Source organism: Anolis carolinensis, chromosome 1, assembly GCF_035594765.1.
Source record: "Anolis carolinensis isolate JA03-04 chromosome 1, rAnoCar3.1.pri, whole genome shotgun sequence".
In the NCBI taxonomy this organism is placed as follows: domain Eukaryota; kingdom Metazoa; phylum Chordata; class Lepidosauria; order Squamata; family Dactyloidae; genus Anolis; species Anolis carolinensis.
In genome coordinates, this window is record NC_085841.1 from 28584237 (window position 1) to 28606840 (window position 22604).

General features: G+C 39.9%; 1 protein-coding gene across 1 annotated transcript in view; it reads right to left on the reverse strand.

The window, feature by feature from the left end:
- Positions 1 to 22604, reverse strand: part of pkdcc (protein kinase domain containing, cytoplasmic) — a 63438-nt gene that overhangs the window by 25983 nt on the left and 14851 nt on the right. The window contains exons 2-5 of the mRNA XM_008125785.3: positions 8188 to 8310; positions 6565 to 6836; positions 2558 to 2637; positions 789 to 896 (exon numbers count right to left, since the gene is read on the reverse strand). Of these exons, the coding sequence (XP_008123992.3) occupies positions 789 to 896; positions 2558 to 2637; positions 6565 to 6836; positions 8188 to 8310 (583 nt within the window). The remainder of the gene's footprint in view (positions 1 to 788; positions 897 to 2557; positions 2638 to 6564; positions 6837 to 8187; positions 8311 to 22604) is intronic.

The window sequence follows — 22604 nt, forward strand, 5'->3', positions numbered from 1 at the left end:
AGTTTCTCACAACCAGGCCTGTAGCGAGGGTTTTTTTTTAGGGGTTTAACCCCCCCCCCCCCCGAAAATTTTCAGGTTATAAAAAAAAACCTGGTTTACTCATGAATTTTAACTGGATAACCAAATCCCCATGCTAAATCTATGAGACGCAAAACATTAAGAGTCCCTCCAGGCACTATCTCAAGCAGATATTAACAGGTTTGTAGTGGGGGTGGGGGGTGCTAGGGGTTCAACCCCCCCCCCCCCCCCCCGAAATTTTTTTCTGGCTACGGCCCTGCTCACAACACATAAGGAACTCAATCTATAATTGCTTCCTCTTCATTTCAACAGAATATGCATTGCTGTATACATGTAGATTTTTTCCTTCCAATTTTCTAATCAAATGAAATTTATATTTAAAAAAGAACATGCTCCTTGTGTACTTAGCTGAACTCAGCTTTCAAAAGCTTAAGTAAAGCAAGCCACACCTAGATATGCACATTCTGAGTTGTGTGCTTAATGAAATCCTACATTAAGTATTATTACTTGTGGTTTTTCTGAGAACAGCCCTAGAGAAACTGGGGAAATACCTTAACATTAAGTAGGAAAAGAAGAATAAAAATCCTTCTTAATTTAATTTAAGGAAATTTGCATTTATGAGAGGATGACAATGAGCATCATCTTCATCACCGCTACTGCTACTGCTATTAACTTTATATCCTGCCAGCAAGGAACCCATTTATAGTTTTGAAGATACATGCTTCACTCCCATTTTTAGTTCATGATAGGAATTGGCTACGTTTATATACCTGATTTGGGCATCTGAGTAGTGTTCTGAAGATACATGCCACTCTTATATAAGTGCAAAACTTTTTCAAGTTGAGCAGCAGTTTCATCTATTCCCCAATGGAGTTCTCCTGTAACAAAGAAAGAAACATAATGATTTACAGACAAGAAGAAACTTCGCCCACAATGAAAGAAATGGCAGCTACAGAGGCTTTAGTTGAAAGTAGTAATTACAGGGACTAATGTGAGGCAAAAAGCAGAGGAAGGAGGAAAATTGGCAAAAGTTTTATTTAATTAAGACTTCTACCTTGCTTTCCATCAGGGAGCTCAAACATTTTTTCACTTTCACAACAACTCTGTGCAGCAAGTACGACTGAAAGAAAGCAAGGAACACAACAAGAACTCTGTACCAATTAGCTCAGTTTTTCTCAGACTTTGGTGCTCAAAAGGTTTGGGCCGTAAATGAGCAATAGTCCCAGCAAACACTCAGACATTGCACAAGTAAAAGTCCCAAATATTTAGAGGACCAGGGTTTGAGAAGTACAGTACTAGACCGCACTGGTCTCCCAATGACGCAATATTGAAGACCAAAGCTATCCTAAGCTTACAACCCTTCATCTAAGGTCCGTTGGTGGTTTCAAAAATTTTACTATACTACTATACTAAAAATTTTATCAAAATTCCAATATCACTGTGATCTGAAAGGGGTTTCTTATGCCCAAACGGAAACAATTATTTTTTGTTATATCACTCTCATTTCCGAGATAACTTTCTTTTTAGATTAATTCCCTTAGAGAAGGGATAAAAGTTTGTCATCTCACTAGAATATAAAACCAGGGTAGGTAGAAGGTTAAACTAATCTGCTATCTGATCTCAGAGTGACAAAGAATATTGGATTCCTGTGATTTTATCGACAGAAGCAGCAAAACAACTCCCCTCGACTTGCACTAAACAATAATGAAAAAGGTTGTATCTGTTCTGTTTTTATGTGTCTTCAAGTCCTTTCTGACTTACAGCTACCCTAAAAAGACTCCATCACAGAGATTTCTTGGCAAGATTTGTTCAGAAGGGGATTTTCCATTACCTTTCACTGAAGCTAAGAAATTGTGACTTGCCCAAGGTCACCCAACGGGATTCTGTAGCCAAGTAGGCTAAGACCTTGGTCTCCAGAGATTTCTTCTATAATAGATAGTATTTGACTACATTTCCTATCCTGGTCACTAGCTGTGCTGGCAGAGGGTGATGGATGTTATACATATGGAGCTACAAATCCTCATTCCTGTTTTAAGGTAATCAAGAGAGGATTATTGTATAAAACGGGGTAGGCAAAGTGTTCCCTCTGGCTACATGTGCCCACCCATGATCTTTTCCCACTCTGTTACCTACATATTCCCCCACCCCCAACATGCACACACACACCAACAGCATGCTTACACACATATATACAGGAAAAAGTAGTGTCTGGGAGTTTAAAGGGAGTCCATACATGCTCAGAAAACTCTTCTCTAATTTTTTCATGAGCTTTCTTTTTTTTTCGTTCCAAGTCCTGATGCAACCCATGATAGATCCTCAGGACCAATACCTAGCTTCCAGTCTGGTATATTAGTCTGGTATATAATATCTCAGTTCTGATTCTCTAGACAAACACCTGGTCTCAAAATCCTTTCAGACTCCTTGCACATTTTTCCTGTTATCCATTGCTTCATAGCCAGTCTGGTTCTAGTAAATGCTTCAGAGCTTGGAAAAAATATTATTTGGGATTATATCTTCCAGAATTTTCTTCTTTTCCTACCTGTGGCATTGACTATCATATCAAGCATTGGTCTCAGGGATGAAGGGGCACTGTGTGGCAGAAGATATGTGAAGAAAAACCTACAAAGAAATGAAACTTGTTAGGTTTATGAGAGTTTGCTAACCGCGGAACAACATAAATGAATAGTAAAATTCCAGTAATTTACAAGCCTCTGAGCTATGCAGGAAAGAGAATCATATTCTATAATTAAATATATCTGTAACTATATTCACACAGCTGCTTGGTACAGTTTAAATAGAGCTGCTTTGAACAAGGCCACCTTATAATTATCCACAATTTTTTTTATTAATGTAGAGATTTGGCCCATTTACAAAGATGTCTGTCTCTGCTTGGGCAAGATTTGGAGTTTTTTTAAGGGCTGTAAAATTGAAACTTCACGCTTCCAATCTGAAAAACACCCAACCAGGTATGGAAACCAACCAAGTCAGTTAAATTTTAGAGCTACAGAATGTATAAGTTGGTGGTTCTCAACCTGTGGTCCCCAGATGTTTTTGGCCTACAACTCCCAGAAATCCCAGCCAGTTTACCAGCTGTTAGGATTTCTGGGAGCTGAAGGCCAAAAACATCTGGGGACCACAGGTTGAGAACCACTGATATAAGTGAAGGGACAGTACCCTGACAGAGAGATTGGGGAGGGATGTAAACACTTCAACAAGAAACACTAGATTTTCCATCATGTATCAACTATGTCAACTGAGCCATAAATTTTTTTGAACTTCACTACCCAAATTTGTATCAGACAATACTTTTATAAGTAAAATTAAATGTTCTCCAGAACTTTTCTTTGTGCTGAAAGAGGGAAGGGAACTGAGCATATTTAAAGTCTTCAGATTCTACAGTTTGCAGAGATATCAAGACAGACTGCAGAGATACTAGATGAAACAAGCTCTTGATCATTAAACATGGCTAAGACGAAGTGATTTCTACACCCTCTGCTAAGCTACATTCATGCTGATTATGGACAAAGAACATTTCCTTCCTCCAGAGCTAGTATGAACATTCAATTGAGTGTTTAAAAAGGGGTGCAATGATCCATCCAACCCCCACCAACTCACTGACTGTATGGAATACCTGGTTGCTTTTCATAAGAACACTCTTTTGACATTTTGCTGCAAATCCTGACGCACATTAATTCAAAAACTGCAAAAATGCCTTTCCTCTATCTGGCAACTTAAATAACAATTTACTTGCCTTGTACAATATGCAAAAATGTATTTCTTGAAGCAGTTACCTTCCCAATGAACTACGCCTACCAGGTGAGATGTTAAATGAAAACATCTGCACTCACTTTTTTAGTTGCACCAAGAGCTACTGGCACAAAGAAATCGCTGTGGCTTTTGATTTGAGAAGGGATGAGAAAGGCTATCCCATGGATGTCCAGAATACATGCTGATTGGGCTTTCTGGGAATTACAGGCCAAAATGTTTTTAAAATCCTCTCCATGGTCTGTTTTCCAGTGTAGACAGTAAGAAGCATGCACAAATTCAGTGGACCCTTGGTATCCGCTGGGATTTGGTCCCAGGATCCCACATGGATACAAAAATCCATGGGTATTCAAGTCATATTATATACAATGATGAACTAAAATTGTGCCCCTCATAAAAATGACAAAATCAAGCTTTTGGAATTCATTTTTGAGAGGGGGGATTTCAAGTCATGGATGGTTGAGACTATGGATACAGAATCCGTGGATATGGAAGGCTAGCTGTAATGTTCTTCATTCTTGTTCTTCTACAGCTTTTGGAGAAGGAAATGGGGCAGAGAAATGGCATTGAACTGGCACTACAGGGAAGAAGTCTTGGTTAAGTAGATCCTTGATTCTTTAAATCCCTTGCTAGAGATCATGAATTTAAACCCTTCACATAAATAAGAGAAACTTAAAAGGTGGAAGCAGACAGTTGAATCTTTAAAATGTCAACACCTTTGAGAATAAAGAACAGATAGTTAAAATTAACATGGGGGGACTTTAAATCCTTTGGCATGATTTATTAAAGGATATGTAATTCCAATGTCTCACTGAATTTCTCCAGCCAAATTGCATACTATTAGAATAGTTTATCATTTTTCCTTTCAAAGTTAAATTTAACAAGGTGGATGGTTCAGGCTCAGTGTAAACTGAAGCATGAGACATAAATATTAGGTCACAAGCAGATTGGTAACATAAATAGGATATTTCAAGGGAAGCTGCCATGTTCTTTGTCTGATCTGAAAAGTAATGGAAAACATTTTCCTTACATGCACGAATTGCACTGTCCTATAAAAAAAATCCATATAAAAAAGGTAGTTAATCACACCTGGGAAAGAATATAAAAATACTTGTTGCATAGTATTAATTACATAAATGAAGTCATCAGAAGGAATTAATACAAGATTCTTTTTGGCATCAATGTAGAGTTTGAGAAAAGAAGAGTGAAGCTGGACCTGAGCTCATAGAATCATAACATTATATAGAGTCTTGTACTCTCAGTAGCCCTTTTTTGGCTGGATCTACACTGCCCTGTATCCCAGGATCTAATGCTAGATTATCTGCTTATCCCAGATTATTTGGCAGTGTAGACTCAGGCCTCTTCCACACAGATGTATAAAATCCACATTAAACTGGATTATATGACAGTGTAGACTCAGATAACCCAGTTCAAAGCATATATTGTAGATTATCTGATGATATTCTGGGTTATATGGCTGTGTCCTCATATAATCAATTCAAAGTGGATAATCTGGGTTCAGATCCTGGGATATAAGGACAGTGTAGACCCAGCATTAATCTTTATCCTTCAAATGTTTTGAGTTTCAACTTGCGGAGGTTCAAATTAACTCAACCAATGGTCAGGGATCCTGGAAATTGAAGTTCAAAAGATCTGAAGGATCATAGATGGAGAAATACCAATTTAGTTTACCCATTGGTACATGCAAAAGAGCATCCAACAATGGGTGTCTGGTCATTTTCTCTGCTTGTAGATATCCAGTAGGCCCATATACCTCCAAAAGTAGTTGTTCTGAATGGAGGAAATTCCCAATCAGGAAACAAAGTTGAAATCAAACATCATCTGGAACCTCCTTGGTTGAACACAACTGTCATAGATAATTGATTTCATAGCTGGTATTGTCGCATTTCAAAAAGCATCTCCCAATATTCAATTGAAATCTTAACGCTTCATAAATCCATTTCAAAAAAAGCTAGTCTTGTTTAATTATATTATAATTAAAATATATCTAGTCCACGCATTGTAGCGTATCCATGGTCACAGCCGGGAGCATGGAGAACCCGTCACCCCACACCATACATAGCCCAATTTACCACTGGCCTCATCTCATAGGGTGAAGCATCTGCCACCAAGCTTCCCCTCCCCCACCCTCCATTGTAGCAAAGGCAATGCAGGAAGCCTCTTGTGTTGCCGCCACCACAGCATATGCCACTTCCTTGCCCTTTTCACCATGGATCTCAGTTGGAAGTGGATGTGTACCGTGTAATAGGCTCCATAGTGAAAGGGGTGAGGAAGCGGTGTAAAACAGGCAAATCAGCCTGTATAATGAGGTCATAAGACAACATGGCCATTTAAAATTTCAGAACAGAGGAGGCTTGGTGTCAGAAAGTCAATATACTCTTTGGAGAATGCATTCCAGTCTGGCAATCCCATTGCAAAAATGGGCCTTTTTTCAGTGCATATAGCTAGATACCTTCCCCAAAGTGGTACCTTTCAAGTCTAGATGGACTACAACTCCCATTTCAACTAATCAGAGGAGGTGGATCTGGGAGCTGACTTCTCTTCAATGCAACATCTACAGTATATGGTACAACTGCAGCATGCTTGACAAGTGGACGCCCTTTGCCCCTTTAAATAATTTCAGTGAAGCAAAGCCCACCACGTTACAATGAAATCTGTTCTAGTATCAAACAGCTCCTATTCATCCAAAGTTTCTTCTACCCATGCATATCTTTGAAATGTTCAATGACCATGGAATTTACTCTCTAGCTAGTTTAGTACCTGTATGCATTGTAAAGATTCCTCTTTTCATTCATATTTTGGCATTTGCCTTCAACAGTACAAGGAAGAGTGAAATTTCTTGCTGGAAATTCCATGAAACAATCTCTGCTGCTAGTGCAGGAAGTCTCCTCAGTGCTGGCATCATCCAGATCGGTGACTTTGAGCTCTCCATCCACAATCACAAACTGCCGAGGTCGGAAATCCAGCAGAGTTACAGAGCCAAGGGGAGAGTGGGCCAGGTAATGCAGAAGCTGAACTAAGCTGAAGCAGATCTGAAATAACAAAAGCCAAAATCGTTACATGTAGCTTTCTCAACAAGGCAATCCAAATGGGCCTGTTTACTGTTACACTGCAGGGAAAATGACAACAGACCTTCAGCCTTTTTGTTATGAGAAACAGACTCAGCAGTCAGAGATGCCAAGTCTGTACACAAGATCTCTGCACAACCATCCCTGGTCTCTGGCGTAATCAACTGGCCCTTTGACGTTTCAAAAGGAAAATGAAGATGCATACAAAAATCTCTTCCAAATAGATTTGGCATGTCACTCGGCAGTGTAATCCTGCAGGATGCATTTCACCTCTTATATTTGGTTTTGTGGATGGTGTTCACAACCTCACTTTAACTGGTTTACTCAGAAGCAATTTCTATAGAGTTTAAGGAGAAATAGTACAACAGCTGACCATTAAGCTGCATTGCAGAACCTAAGATTCCTAGAGAGATCACTTCTCTAGGAATTTGTGGGTCTTCCAGCACAACTCTATGGTCATTGTCTGGTGGAAACTGAAATCGGAGTCACATTGGAGGACACGGGGATTCCTAAAGAAATGTTCTATCAAATAGAAAATAGTGGTTTTTATTGCAGGGATCCTGTGCCCCCAACCCCAGCAAATGTGAAGAGCTGACTATTTATTTCTGTATTGCTGAAAATAAAATACATCCAACAGTTTCAAAACAATTGCATAATCACAATAATTTCTAGGATAGCTTTATGTCAGATTATGTTAAGCTTGAGGTGCAATTAGAGCAGGTATCAACAACGACACCCTCAGGGCAGCTGCCATGGTCACAGCACCTCAACAGAGCCTACTTCTGCTCTGGAAATTACCACAAACTTCTCACACCCAGTGGACTGAAGCAAGTATTTACATTTCTGACAGCGCTCCTTCATTTTTTTTCCTACTATGCATATTTTCAACAAACATAAAAGACTACTACATCATGGAATTCTAATTTGATTACTCTTGGTTTCTACAGCCCTAACAGTTCAAGATCAGTTTATCAGAGATGCCACCTTTTTCCTCTCAGTTTTTATGCTTTGGAAGGAAGACAAGGTTTGCCATATCACTCCAAAGTAAGGTTCACTTAATGGGAGTGTGGGGGAAAACCGTCTTGGTTGTGGTATTCACCATGTGAGTCCATTTCCCTAATGAGATCAGCTGAGTTCACAAAATGGGCTGTTTCTGACATCAACAGTTATTTGTTTGCCCAGGTGTTTTCCAGTATTGCCATTTACTTCTACTGATTACCATGAATTATTTTATAATTTTATTGTCACTTTATTTTATTAAGTGTTTAGGTTTTACTTTCTATTTTTTCCAACACAAAATTTAAACAATACTTACACGAAATCTATCTTCCCAAGAGGTCTGTAAAAGCTGTATCATCTCCAATGGTGAACCCAGTTCTGTGATGGCTGTCAGTGTATCTGAAATGTCGTTACTGTCTTGATAACAATATCCATAGAGCTGTCAGGGCAAAAAGTAGAAAGGAGACAAGTCAAAACATTATTTGCATGCATGTTCTCCTTATCAGCAACATGTTGATCTCACCCTCCAAATACAGATTTGAGACCCAGTAGCAATGACATGATAGTACAGGTTGATTAACACTCTACAAATTCAGGCTGCAGAACACATGTGTCAAACTCAAGGCCTGTGGGCCAAATCCGGCCAACCATATCATTTTATGTGGCCCTCCAGATGCTGAACTATAACTCCTGTGTTCCTTATTGTTAGACATGACTAAAGCTGATGGGAAGTGTGATACAGTAACATCTGGAAGGCTGCTGTTTGTTCTGTTTAGTCAGGATAGTGGGGTCTGAATTTAGATAAAAGGCTTGTGGATATGATGTCTTACTTTAAAATGTCCTTTAACCTTTTCCCAACCTCAGAACCACAAGTGTGGTTGGGTAGGGTTAGAATTCCCATTATCCTCAGTCCACAAAGCGGATAATCAAAAGTAACGAGAGTTGTCATTCAATAACATAAATGCTTTTGCACATAAAAAAATGTACTTTAAAAAAATAATATCAGGCAAAAAATTCAAATGCATTGGAAATCATCAGTCTACTTTGGCATCAAATATGTCATTACCGCAGTTCATTACACCTTAATTCCTAGAATAGAAAACTAAGAATAGTCTCCTGTTCAAGGTGACTCATCTCCACTCACAAATTTGGAAAGTCTAAAGACATTTAGATGTCGTTTAGAATAGCCAGGACTCTATTCTAGAACTATTTCTATTTTTAAAGGGCTTTTCCATACTGATTTTGCATCAAAATAATTTCACTGTAGTAATTGTTGTTGTTAACTGCTATCAAGACTACTTTACTTTACAGTAACTCTGTGAATAAGATAACTCTAAGCCACACTATGAACAACAGCATTGCTGAGGTCTTGCAGATTCAGAACCATGGTTTCCTTGATTGAGTCTATCCATCTCACTGACTTCCATCAAAACTCTGAATGGCAAAGAAACACTAAATTTATTTATTTATTTATTTACGATATTTCTATCCCGCTCTTCTCACCCCGAGGGGGACTCAAGAGTGGCTTACAGATAAGGCAAAATTCAATGCAGCATTATAAATACAAATAGACAATACAACATATCAAGCGATAAAACCAAAAAACATATAAATACAATTAAATGCAATTTCCTTTGAAAGCAATGCATCTACAAAATTCTGTAGTGTCTATATTCCTAGACAAACTGTCTCTTAACAATTAGATTTCTTTTGGAATAGGTTAAGGAGAAATCTACAAATTGCAGTGAGAGAAGTGACCCTTTCAGATGGTCACCCCCTCCAAAAGCAAAGGTCAGCAGAATACAAAAAATGACATTTCCCAAACACAAAATAAAAGCACTTTATTAAACTGTCATCAATGGGTAAGGATATACAAACAAAAAAATCCCTTTGGGCTTAGTGAGATTTCCAAAGCTGGATTTGTAGGAAAGTACATGCTGAGATAAGACCTTAGCAAAATGAAATGTTCGTGAAAAAAATCAGTGAGATGTTTTCTGCTTAAAATGATAGTTCAAGTATCTGATAATGAGGCTGGAAAGAAGGATGATGATGATGGAGGTGTGATGGAGTCCAAAGTAGGGCAACATGGGGGGTCCACTTTAACAGGCTCTATCCGTTCTCCCTTGATTCCACTTATGACTGTAATTTCCTCAAAAAAATGCCACCTTCGTTTCTTTTTCTACCTCAAAACAGATTACTTCCAATAACTTTTAGGCTTAACTCTTTAGTATTCTTCTAAAACTGAAGACAAAAGCTGGGGGTAAATGCAGACAGTCAAACTTTCTCTTTTTTCAATTCCTTTTTAATTACCTTCTTTCATTCTCTGCCAAACCTTGGAAATCCTACTCCACCTAGCATAACCAATGGACATACTGTAGGATCCTGGGAGTCATCGTCCAAAAATATTGTTTTTATTTTAACTTCTGTCTCACACACAAACAAGGATAGAGGGAATGATATAAGTTTAGACCACTTTAGACACACATACCCACAAGGCTCATATTTAGACTGTAAGCCCTAGAGGCAGGGATTTTGTCTTTTTGTTTATCTTAGTTACTAGGAAAGTGTCATGCCTACACTATAAATACCAACTCTGCCAAATTCAAGGGTGAGGGCAGGTTTTGCTTATAAATTTGCCCAGATCTTTATGCTCATCCATAGCACAACTCAAAATCACTCTTCTGTTCTCCCAGGCTCTGTAGAAATGCCAGACAAATGCCAGTAATAAGTTCTGCATTATGAGTCTGTTTTATCTGCTATAGTTCTATCCTATGGGTAACTGGGATTTGCAATTTTAGGAAGAGGTATTCAGAATTTTCAGGCAGGCAGCTCCTCTTGTGCCTCATCAAAAGACAAACCCCAGGATTTCATAGAATGCAGCCGTGGCAACCAAAGTGGCATCATGGTGCTATAATTGTGTAGTATGCAACAGCCTCTGGTTATCCTCTCTCTATGGGAGGCATTGCAAACTGTGCCCAGAGGGAGGGAACAAACAGATAATGGATGATAATGGAGGGAGGGAGGGAACAAATGGATGATGGAAGTTACTGAGAGGAGGAGGATGTGCTGTGGGATCTGGACTCCAGCCAGTCAGCATTACCAGCACAATGGAACCAGTATTACCAGCACAATGGGACAACTTGCCCATTTGTTTCAGCACTGCAGTTCCATTTAATCCTCTGAGTTTCTTGTATGGCATTACCTGTAACTCTGTGAAATTAAGTACAACCCTAAGTACAGATTCTGATAGTGCTCTTAAAACAAAACAGCTAGAGAAGTTTGTCAAGGTAACACTCTTTAATAGAGTGGTATTGTGTGCCTTCAAGTTGTTTTCGAGCTATGCTGACCCTAAGGTGAACTGATTTTCATGGCAAGGCTTTTTTGGAATGGGCTTGCCATTGCCTTCTATGAGGTTGAGAGAGTATGACATGGTCAAGATTACCCAGTGGAAGACCTAGGTCAGTGGTTCTCAACCTGTGGGTCCCCAGGTGTTTTGGCCTACAAGTCCCAGAAATCTCAGCCAATTTGCCAACTGTTAGGATTTCTGGGAGTTGAAGGCCAAAACATCTGGGGACCCACAGGTTGAGAACCACTGACCTAGAGATTCTTGAAGAGATGTTGTCTCTAGAAACCTCTAGGTGTTCCAGCATGACTGAGGGAAGCTGACCATAGAGTCACAATGGAAGACTCAGAATATCCTAGAGAGAACATTTTAACTAAATCTGTGAGTAATTGAATTTGCAAAAGTCAAAAGTACAAATGTGGAGGGGCGACTATATCTTCCTCCTCAGTTAAAGCAAACTGTACCTAATGCTCCCATCTGTTAATGTGGGATTTGTGTATTGGTAGTGTTTAAATGAAATTTGTGTCTTTTCTGTATTGCATACATTTTGTCACGGACATCACTGATATTGCAGCAGTACCCTGGTTGCCTGCCCTCGCCACAGGCATTTCGCAGAGGAGAGGAGAGGCAGGGAGAATACCAAGCTGAATAATAATTTTACAAGACTAAGATTTGAATCTTCCTATCTATATTACATCTAGCCTTCCTCAGAGTGCGGAGCAATGCCTGGGAAAGCAGGGTCTGGGAGATTCCAATAAAAATGTCTTTATTATCCCACATGACATTTTCCAACATTGTGCCATGCTGGCTCAGTATAAAATATTCAAGTCTATACATTTAAGAAGATAGGAACAAGAAAGCAAGAGGACTAAACCTTTCATTAGGAAGGGTGATAAGCAGTTGTTTTATGCAACTAGTTGGAGGTGGTGAGAGCAAATCAATTTAAATTAAGCTGTATTAATAGGAGTACCAACAAGGGTTTGGTGTCAGGAGCTCCCTCCCCCACAAATGAATATCTAAATATGTGGATAATCAAGTCCAGTTATATACAATAGTATGGTAAAATGCTGTTCCTTATATAAAATGCCAAAATCAAGAATTTTTTTGGATTAAAAAAAATCGAGATCTGGATAGTTGAATCGATAGATGTAGAATATGTGAGTATGCACACTGTATAGTGACTAATAGTACTACTTTATTTTCTTTTGATTGAATTTCATCTGGAATACTGTGTCCAGCTCTGGGCACCAGCTGGAATGTGTCTAGAAAAGGGCTACCAAAAGGACTAGAAACCATATCCTATGAGGAGCGGTTTAGGGAGCTAGATATGTTTAACCTGGTGAAGAGGAAGTTAAAGAGGGACAAGATAACTTTGAAAGGATGTCGTATTGGAGTTGGACCAAGATTGTTTCCTACTGCTTCATAGACTAGGACATGAGGTATGGATTCAAACTGTAGGAAAAGAGATTCCACCTAAACATTAGGAAGAACTTCCTGGTGGTAAGAGCTGATAGCCTGCCTCAGAGGGTGGTGTTGGGAGTGCTTTGATCGTCTGATCCTGCATGGCTGAGGTTTGGACTGGGGGAGCCTTTCTTCCAATTCTATGATTCTGTGATTTATTTATTTATAACTGGTGGCTGGAGATACTTGTAAGATTGTCTACCTCAGATGAAAAAATAACTTGCCTGACTTTGGGAACTGTACACCTTAACTGCAGGATGGTAGCAATGAAATTTGTTGTTCTACCTCCAGTGGGGTGGAACAATCAATTTCAATTCAACCTTTCCACTGCACAATAAAGCATAAGGTGGTTTATACCGCAATAGTGGGCGCTATAAATAATGTCATACAAAAGCTGACTGTAACAACCTCGGGATCACAACCAGACACAATGAAGACATCTGTCCTTGAGCTTTGCTGCTCTGCTGCTAAATATGCATGCCCAGTGTGGAATGCATCTCACCATGTTAAAACAAAGGATGTGGCTCTTAATGAGAAATGCCACAGTATCACAGGATGTCTACGCCCCACACCACTGGAGAAATTATACTGTTTAGCTGGCATTGCACCAGCTGACATCCACCGGGAAGTAGCAGCCAGCAATGAAAGGACCAAGGCAGTGACATCTCCAACCCATCCCCTGTTCAGATATCAGCCAGATATCAGCCAGCAAGCCAATGCCTTAAATCAAGAAATAGTTTTCTAAGATCTACAGAGATACTCTCAAGAACACCTCAGCAAGTGAGAGTCCAAAAGTAGCAGGCTAAAACCCAGATCCTCAACCCATGGCTGATACCGAATGAGAGACTCCCTCCTGGGCACACAGAAGACTGGGTGACTTGGAAGGTACTGAACAGACAGTGCTCTGTCGCCACGAGATGCAGAGCCAACCTTAAGAAATGGGGCTAAAAGAGGAGTCCACAACATGCGAGTGTGGAGAACTGCAAACCACAGACCACCTATTACAATGCAGCCTGAGCCCTCATGCACAATGGACCTTCTTATAGCAACACCAGAGGCACTCCAAGTGGCCAGCTACTGGTCAAAGGTCATTTAGTATAATGTTAAGTTTTTAACTTTGTTTGTGTTTACATATACATTACAACTGCACCCTCAGTTCACTTCTGACACGATAAATAAATAAATACTGCAATAAAATTATAACATACATCTCTCGCCCAATTAAAAAAAAACCTATGCCACAACAGCCTCTACGATTCTATTATACTTAGGGTTTCCCCATAAAAAATACATTAAAAGCCGTTGACAGAAAGTGTATCAAACAGCATATATGATTATTTCTCAAGAGACTCATATCTCTTATGTATGAATTATTTTAAATTTAACCACAATAAACCTCCCAGATGCATTGTTTTTGGCACCATCATTTGGAACAACAGAAGATAAATACAACATGAACTAGGTCCATGGATTTCACCTAGAATCATAGAATCATAGAATAGTAGAGTTGGAAGAGACCACATGGGCCATCCAGTCCAACCCCCTGCTAAGAAGCAGGAAATCGCATTCAAAGCACCCCCGACAGATGGCCATCCAGCCTCTGCTTAAAAGCCTCCAAAGAAGGAGCCTCCACCACGGCCCCGGGGAGAGAGTTCCACTGTCAAACAGCTCTCACAGTGAGGAAGTTCTTCCTGATGTTCAGGTGGAATCTCCTTTCCTGTAGTTTGAAGCCATTGTTCCGTGTCCTAGTCTGCAGGGCAGCAGAAAACAAGCTTGCTCCTTCCTCCCTATGACTTCCCTTCACGTATTTGTACATGGCTATCATGTCTCCTCTCAGCCTTCTCTTCTGCAGGCTAAACATGCCCAGCTCTTTAAGCCGCTCCTCATAGGGCTTGTTCTCCAGACCCTTGATCATTTTAGTCGCCCTCCTCTGGACGCTTTCCAGCTTGTCAACATCTCCCTTCAACTGTGGTGCCCAAAATTGGACACAGTATTCCAGGTGTGATCTGACCAGGGCAGAATAGAGGGGGAGCATAACTTCCCTGGATCTAGACGCTATTCCCCTATTGATGCAGGCCAGAATCCCATTGGCTTTTTTAGCAGCCGCATCACATTGTAGGCTCATGTTTAACTTGTTGTCCACAAGGACTCCAAGGTCTTTTTCGCACACACTGCTGTCAAGCCAGGCGTCCCCCATTCTGTATCTTTGATTTCCATTTTTTCTGCTGAAGTGAAGTATCTTGCATTTGTCCCTGTTGAACTTCATTTTGTTAGTTTTGGCCCATCTCTCTAGTCTGTCAAGATCGTTTTGAATTCTGCTCCTGTCTTCTGGAGTGTTAGCTATCCCAGTTTTGTGTCGTCTGCAAACTTGATGATCGTGCCTTCTAACCCTTCGTCTAAGTTGTTAATAAAGATGTTGAACAGAACCGGGCCCAGGACGGAGCCCTGTGGCACTCCACTTGTCACTTCTTTCCATGATGAAGACGACGCATTGGTGAGCACCCTTTGGGTTCGTTCGCTTAGCCAATTACAGATCCACATAACCGTAGTTTTGTCTAGCCCACATTTTACTATTTTGTTTGCCAGAAGGTCGTGGGGGACTTTGTCGAAGGCCTTACTGAAATCCAGGTACGCTACATCCACAGCATTCCCTGTATCGACCCAACCCGTAACTCTGGGCACCTGCTTGCCCACAACTTGCCCACCTGCAGAAACACTCTGAAATTTTCCCTTCTCACTGAACTTTAAAAAGTTTTCCAACATTTTCATTTGACCACCATTCATATCATGAGTTTATTCTGTAAGCATACAGTGCAAACATGTATTGGTTTAAACCATTTTAATTTTCTTTAACTGCTATCCTTGAAAAAAAAAATCCTGGGAACTGTAATTTAGAAAGAGTTAAGGAATTCTGACAACAATTTTAAGTGATCTCTAACTGAGGAAAGGGTGCGTGTAAAATAACTACTAAATCAATTTCAGTTTTCTCTTGAGATAAACACACCCTTTAAACCTCAAGACCTTCTCTTGCATAAAACTGTCTTCTATTCTAAACTTGGCACCTTGGAAATTGCAGGGAAGTCAATAGCAATCATCCCAGAACAGGCCTTGGTAAAGAAAAGTGACAGGAGGTTGCAAATCATCAGCTTCCTTGGAAGAAGCAGCCAGCAAAACAGAAACTTTGGGGATGATTTGCAACACATTAATGATGTTGACAAATTCACTGGGCTATTTTTTTAAAGAAACACAGCACTAAAACTGAACAAGGATAGTAGCGCTTTCTAGTCAACACTAACAGATATATCTGAAAACAACTACTCACGCCAACTTGCCCATTGCCCACCACCGTGCTTTCCACCATTCAGAAATGATGTTCAGTCACTTCACAGCGGAGGCGTGCTGCTCTGTCTAATAATGACATGAATAGTTTCTGCCTGGTTTGCAATTGTATCAGCTCCTGACTTCCAGCAGAAGCAGAGCTCTTGCTAACAGATCCTTTCTTCACTCTTAAAAGCTCAGGATAACATCTGGGCCTTTGGGGAAGCGTTCTTGCAATAAAGAAGCACTTTGTGTAATTCATCTTTCTTCACCAAGCCGCATCTGTCTGCCCCTTCAGCCCACCTCCTGTCTCCACTACCACCACACCCGGGGTCTTCCCTGAGCTCTGGAAGGGAGAACAGCAGATGGCCACCTTCAGTGAATTGCTAGAAGGTGGCACTGCTCTGACCTCTGCCCCCCAACAAGAATTTGAGATACAGCATCACCTTCCATGGTTGCCTCCCTGGTGAGACACTACCAGGCATTTAGCTTCCAGACTTGTGGTGGAGCAATCAGGAGCCAGTGCAAGATAGCAAAAGCATCTTGCTTAGTGGATTGGTTTTCTTTATATTTATTATTAAGTATCATAACATTCTTTCTCATCTCCCTTTACCATATTCTTTCCCTAACTTTGCTCCAAGAAGCTCCAGATAGTGCAATGCTTCTTAAACTGTGGGTCCTGACCCCAAATGGGCTCATCTTAGCTCCTGAAAAATTTGTTAGCAGTAAAAGTTTCCTGACTGCCACCTAGATATTTACATGAATCAGTTAGTTGACAATGTGGTATGTTTACAGTGAACTCTGCAGAAAATGCTTCAGATAGGCATCACAAAAAGGACAATCAGCCTGTTTAGCAAGCCTTGCAAATCCAGATTTAGTATCAGTAAACATTTGTTTTCTTACCTATATCATATACCTATAGATCCAGGATTGCATTAAAAAATTGGGAGGAAAGGGGTCATGAACAAATCTCTCGGGTAGAAAGGAGTAATGAGTGGGAAAAGTTTAAGAAGCCCTGAGACAGTGCACATGGTATTTCTTAATTTTATCCACACCTATATAGTTATACTGAAAGATAGAAGGCCCTTTCACACGACACAATTATAGCATTTTGATTCTACTTTATAGCCGCAATCCCAGTTCCTGGAGTGTGGCATACAGCAGCTCAGTTAACTGGCAAGGCCAATGGGGTGTTTTGCGTGGGTGTCCCATGATTCTGATCAGGAAGATATCACTCAGGCCCTTTCTACGCTGCCCTATATCCCAGGATCTGATCCCAGATTATCTGGCAGTGTAGACTCACATAATCCAGTTCAAAGCAGCTAATCTGAGATCATATCTTGAGAAATAGGGCAGTGTAGAAAGGACCTCAATTTAGTTATGTAGGAGATGGAGACAATATTCTTGAGGATAGGAATTCATCAGGTACTGGGGAGAGTAGTCCAATTGTTATAGAGAAAACAGGGCAAACAGTTCACAAACTCAGTTGTGAGGGGAAATAAACTTTTAACTAGCTAAGGGGGTGGACCTTGGTCTTAGTTTTCTTTATACTAATAAAATAAACAAGATGATACAGCAAAGCAAAAATGATATAATAGGCATCACTAAAACCTGGTGAGATGAATCTCATAATTGGAATGTTGTAATAGAGGATTATAACCTATTTCGGAGAAACAGACCAAACAGGAGGGGGAGTAGTGAACACTGTTGAAAGGAAGGACTATAGGGTTGTGCTAATGGACCTAGAAAATGCCTAGAGATGATCTATTTTGTCAGATGTGGATAAAGGAAACCATGGATACTGGTTTCACTGATATGAGGGTTGTACTCTAAATATATAATGGAGCCCCCCAATGGCATAGCAGGTTAAACTGCTGAGCTGCTGAACTTGCTGACCGAAAGGTGGGCGCTTCGAATCCGGGGAGTGGGTTGAGCTCCCACTGTTAGCCCCAGCTTCTGCCAACCTAGCAGTTCGAAAACATGCAAATGTGAGTAGATCAATAGGTATCGCTCCTGTGGGAAGATAACAATGCTCCATGCAGTCATACCGGGTACATGACCTTGGAGATGTCTACGGACAATGCTGGCTCTTTGGCTTAGAAATAGAGATGAACACTAACCCCCAGAGTTGGACATGACTAGACTTAATGTCAGGGGAAAACCTTTACCTTTACTCTATATATATGCACAAAAACATATAATAAAACAGTGATGACAATTATAATGACATAAATGGCAAAGTCTACAGCAATTCAATTAAAATGTGTCTGTATGAACAATAAACACAACAGACATTCACAGCAGTAGTCTAACTCACTGGTGATAACACTATCATCTGAGTATTGCCAGGTTAATTAACACTGTAGTGGGATAGGAAACAGTAATCTCTTTATTTGCGCTCAAACTGACAGGCTCAAGCTCCTTGCAAAGCCTTGAATTAGCACTTTCTTATAAGAGTCACTGCTTTTTAAAGCTCCTTTGTGGAAGAATATTACCTTTCAAGTCAACTAAAATGTTCTATCAGTGGTTTCCACATGTAATCTTTTCTGATGTCAAATATGTGTCCATCAGATGTCATAGTAAATTAAGGTTTCTGCAAAGTAGGATATTTTATAAGTAGCTTTTAAAATATAACGTAAAGATGGGAAATTCATGCTCTCGAAGCACTGATTTTGGCTGGCTGTCTTACAGGTTTTCTGGCCATATGTGTATGTTTTAAATAATGAAGTCCTTAGACTACTTTTTAATGATTTGATCAATCATTAAAAACAGTTATATCAAAATGAGCTGGCATACTACCCAAACCTTAGCAATGTGATTTTTTTAACAGTAACAAAATCATAAAATGTGCCTTGGGCTGCTATTCCTTGGTCTCAGTCTAATTCCCAAATTTAACAATTTTCTCTTTTAACAATTAAGCAGATAAGACAATACAAAACCAATCATTCCATCTTTAAAGCGGGACTAGTGAAATAACCCTCAAGGGGTGCTGAATTCAGGCGTATGTAAGTACTTCTGAATCAATATAATTTAGGGTCAATATTCAGATTCTGAGAAATGGAACCCTAATCTTTTAAATAGCATTTTCTATTTTCATATTTTATTTTATTTACTTATCTAAGTTTATTTACTGAATTTATGCCCTGTCTTTCTCCTGGGATAGGATCCAAGGCAGCTGGAGTCTAAATGTTTATTTTATCAAGTGTTCAATAAAATGTGTATTAATACATAATGATTTTAAAAATTACTTCCTAGTAAATATGTTCAAACTTAGACTATCAGATAGCAATCATATTCACATTCACTCAAAAGAGTTTAATAAGACAATTGAGTAAGTGTTTATAGAATGGTAGCCTAAGGTAGTTTATCTGTTTATTCACTTTCAAAAGTACTTGGCTTTACAAAGATTGGGAGAAGCTTTAGCTTATTATACTGAAGCCTTCAAGCAAAATTACAGATTTTAGAGTTGGATGCATTTTGCCCAGGAATTAAGTGTGCCGCAGTGATTTCACCATTAGACAATAATTCTAAAAATCAGGGTTCAAATCCCCACTCAGCCATTGAACCTACTGAGTGACCTTTGGCAAATCACAGATTCTTAAACTTAGAAGGAAACAAAGGCCAATTCCTCCTCTTAGCAAATCTTGCCAAGAAAACTCCATGATAAGCTCACCTTAGGGTCAGCACAAGTTGAAAATAACTTTAAAACACATGACCACCACAACATGTTCCTCTCCCAATATGAACAAAGCCATGGCTTCTGGGATATCTATCAAAGTCTGATGTTATGGTTATGTGTATTTGTCTATTCCATGAATGATCAAAAGAAAAAGGGAGCGAGCAGCTCTATAAATCACTGCCCTGTGGACTGCGGGTTTCAAACTGTACTACCTAAATATTGGTTAGCAAAGTCTGCCACCTAGGGACTGGAGATGGTATTTCTGGACACTAACAAATGAGCACATTTAAGCCAAAATTAATTAGTGGGTGTTTAAAAATCACAGAAACCCAAGGTACATAGGCTCAGTGCCCCCTTAGGATGCGTACCAGATTTTATGTATCTAGGATTCATGGTCTCTGAGCTATCACTTTGAAAATTAAAGGTACATATTCTCTTATTATTTTGAGGTCTTTTAGTTATTTGGTTTCTTTACCTTAATTGCTCTGGGAACAACAAATAAGATATAATTAAATAGCAAACATCAATGTGTAAATGTAAACAAAGAAAAAGAATTCATGTTCCATCATCAAAAAACAAGGCAGCGCTTAAGATCAAAACAAGAATTAAACAGCAACATTAAAACAGCTTATAATTCAGCATATCGATAAAACAGACAAAGATTGAAAGGGCAGTGAGAGGAAAAACAATTATGTGCTAGGCCCCCAAACCATAAGTAGGGACCAGATAGGCATTTCTACAGAATATTTGCTATTGCTGAAGGCCTATAGCTGAGAAGACCTTTTCTGTTGTCCTGTCCACTATATCTCAAAGTCTTAGTATGTGGGCCTCAAAGCACAGATTTATGGGGAAAGTGAATCATTCAGACGCTGGGAGACCAGGACATGGAGGTTTTTGCAAGCTGAAAAAAGAACTTGACACAAGATCCCAGTGCCAATGACACAACACCCATGTAATATGATCATAATGTCCTGTTCCCAACAGTTCTGACCTCTCCCAGTGGCTTCATGTCAATACCAAATATTAGAATGGATAAGAAACTCATGGGAACCTGAGTCATAAGTGACACAGCATCAAGTGACATCACCTTCTTGAAAGTGCACATTCAGCTATGAGCAGAATCAGTCAACCTAGATAAGACCTAAAGAAATTATACAAGAACTGATGAACTCAAAAGCAGCCGAAACCACCAAGATAACCAACCTAGGGCCTTTTCGCCACACATTGCTGCCCTTTCTCTCATCTCATGGGGAACAGGGACAGGGTGCCATCCCTACCATATGATGGGGAAGAAGGGAGGTTAGGCAGGGCGGCACGTGGCACACCTTCCCTTTTGCCTGTGACTGCCAGCGAAACGGCATGGCCCAAAAGATCCCAAATCATACTTTCACTACTGTTTTCCTGAATATGTAAATCCATGGGATATCCATCCTTTCCAATGCCACAACCAGGCCCAGTTCCTCCATCTAAACTATAGCCTAGAACCCCTGGTATTTATCAGTGGTCTCCCCTCCAAATATTAACTAGGGCTGACCTGCCTCTCAGGATCAGATCTGTGCTAGAATTTTTAAAGCAAGGAGACTGCTCAACAGATAGTCAGTTTACACAGAGGTCAATTCCACTAGGTTCAATGTGGCTAATTCCCAAGAAGGTATGCACATTATACAGTTCAAATCCTATTGATTTCCCAGCAAATAGCAAGCAGTGTATTCCTACCACCTTTTCACTCTCCATCATACTGCTGATGAAGGAGTCTGGTAGCACAGTAAAATAGCTGACAGGCAATTAGAGAAGGAGGGCTATGCTTGAATGCATACATCATAGTGAGCAGAACTCAGCTACCGTTAAGCCATTTAAGAGCTTTTGATTTCAGTCAGACAATTAAGCTGGGGCTTAAATCTCTCTCACTGAAATCAGTGGGACTAATAGTGCATATTTATTCTGCTAGAAATCTTGCTGTGTTTAGTGAGGTTTAAAAACTTTAAAAACTGCCTGGTTGTGGTTGAATTTGGCTGTGTGTGCGCGTGTGCATGTGCATGTGTTGACAGACCAGAGCAATTGGCATGCACCTTATTTATTGAATGTTCTGTTGAATTGTACCCAAAGGGCTTACAATAGAAAACCCCATACCAAGTGGGGGTGGGGAACCACCGAAAATTAGGAATGATCATAGCCTTAAAGCACTACTGTAATAAAAACGGCAGCCAAATTCCAGAGGCATTGCATACACATAGACAAAATAGAGCTGCCAAATCCAGCCCCTAACAACAGAAAAGTAGAATCCCACATTTCTCAAGATACAAGTTTTATTTTAACATCTTCACTGTATAATTGGAAGACAAAAGGGAATTCCACCAGGTAAATGCAACCAAAACAGGGATCCATCAAGTGTTCAATTCCCTCGTCACTTTCCATTGTCTCTTTCTTTCTTTTTGGCTCCAACAACATGAGAAGAATCGCTTAAGTCAAGCTCTTTATGACTATTTGAGCCTTTGCGCCAACACACAACGCGTATAATTATGTTTGATTACAGTAAATCAAACACTGTCATTGTCTCTTTACAATTGAGACCATTGTTTGAAATTAACAGCAATGCCACAGCAGCTTCCATGGAAAGGATTTTTCTGCCGCCTTCTCCACACTGCAGTGATGGGCAGGAATCAGTCTATATGAAGCCACCATTATATGGCAACAAAAGGAGGAAAGGGGACTTATGTTATCCCCACTTTGTTGCCATGAAAGAAATCACATTACAGCACGGAGAAAAGAGATGGACAAGCCCATCCACCACAATGTTTGACAGAGAGTAACTGCAAAGCAATTAGCCAGGCTGCTAAATCTTCAGACACAATAAATCAGTGACCCAGATCCCTGCCTTTCTCATATGCCCCTCATTATTAAATCAACTTTAATGAGCCACTCTCTTCTACTC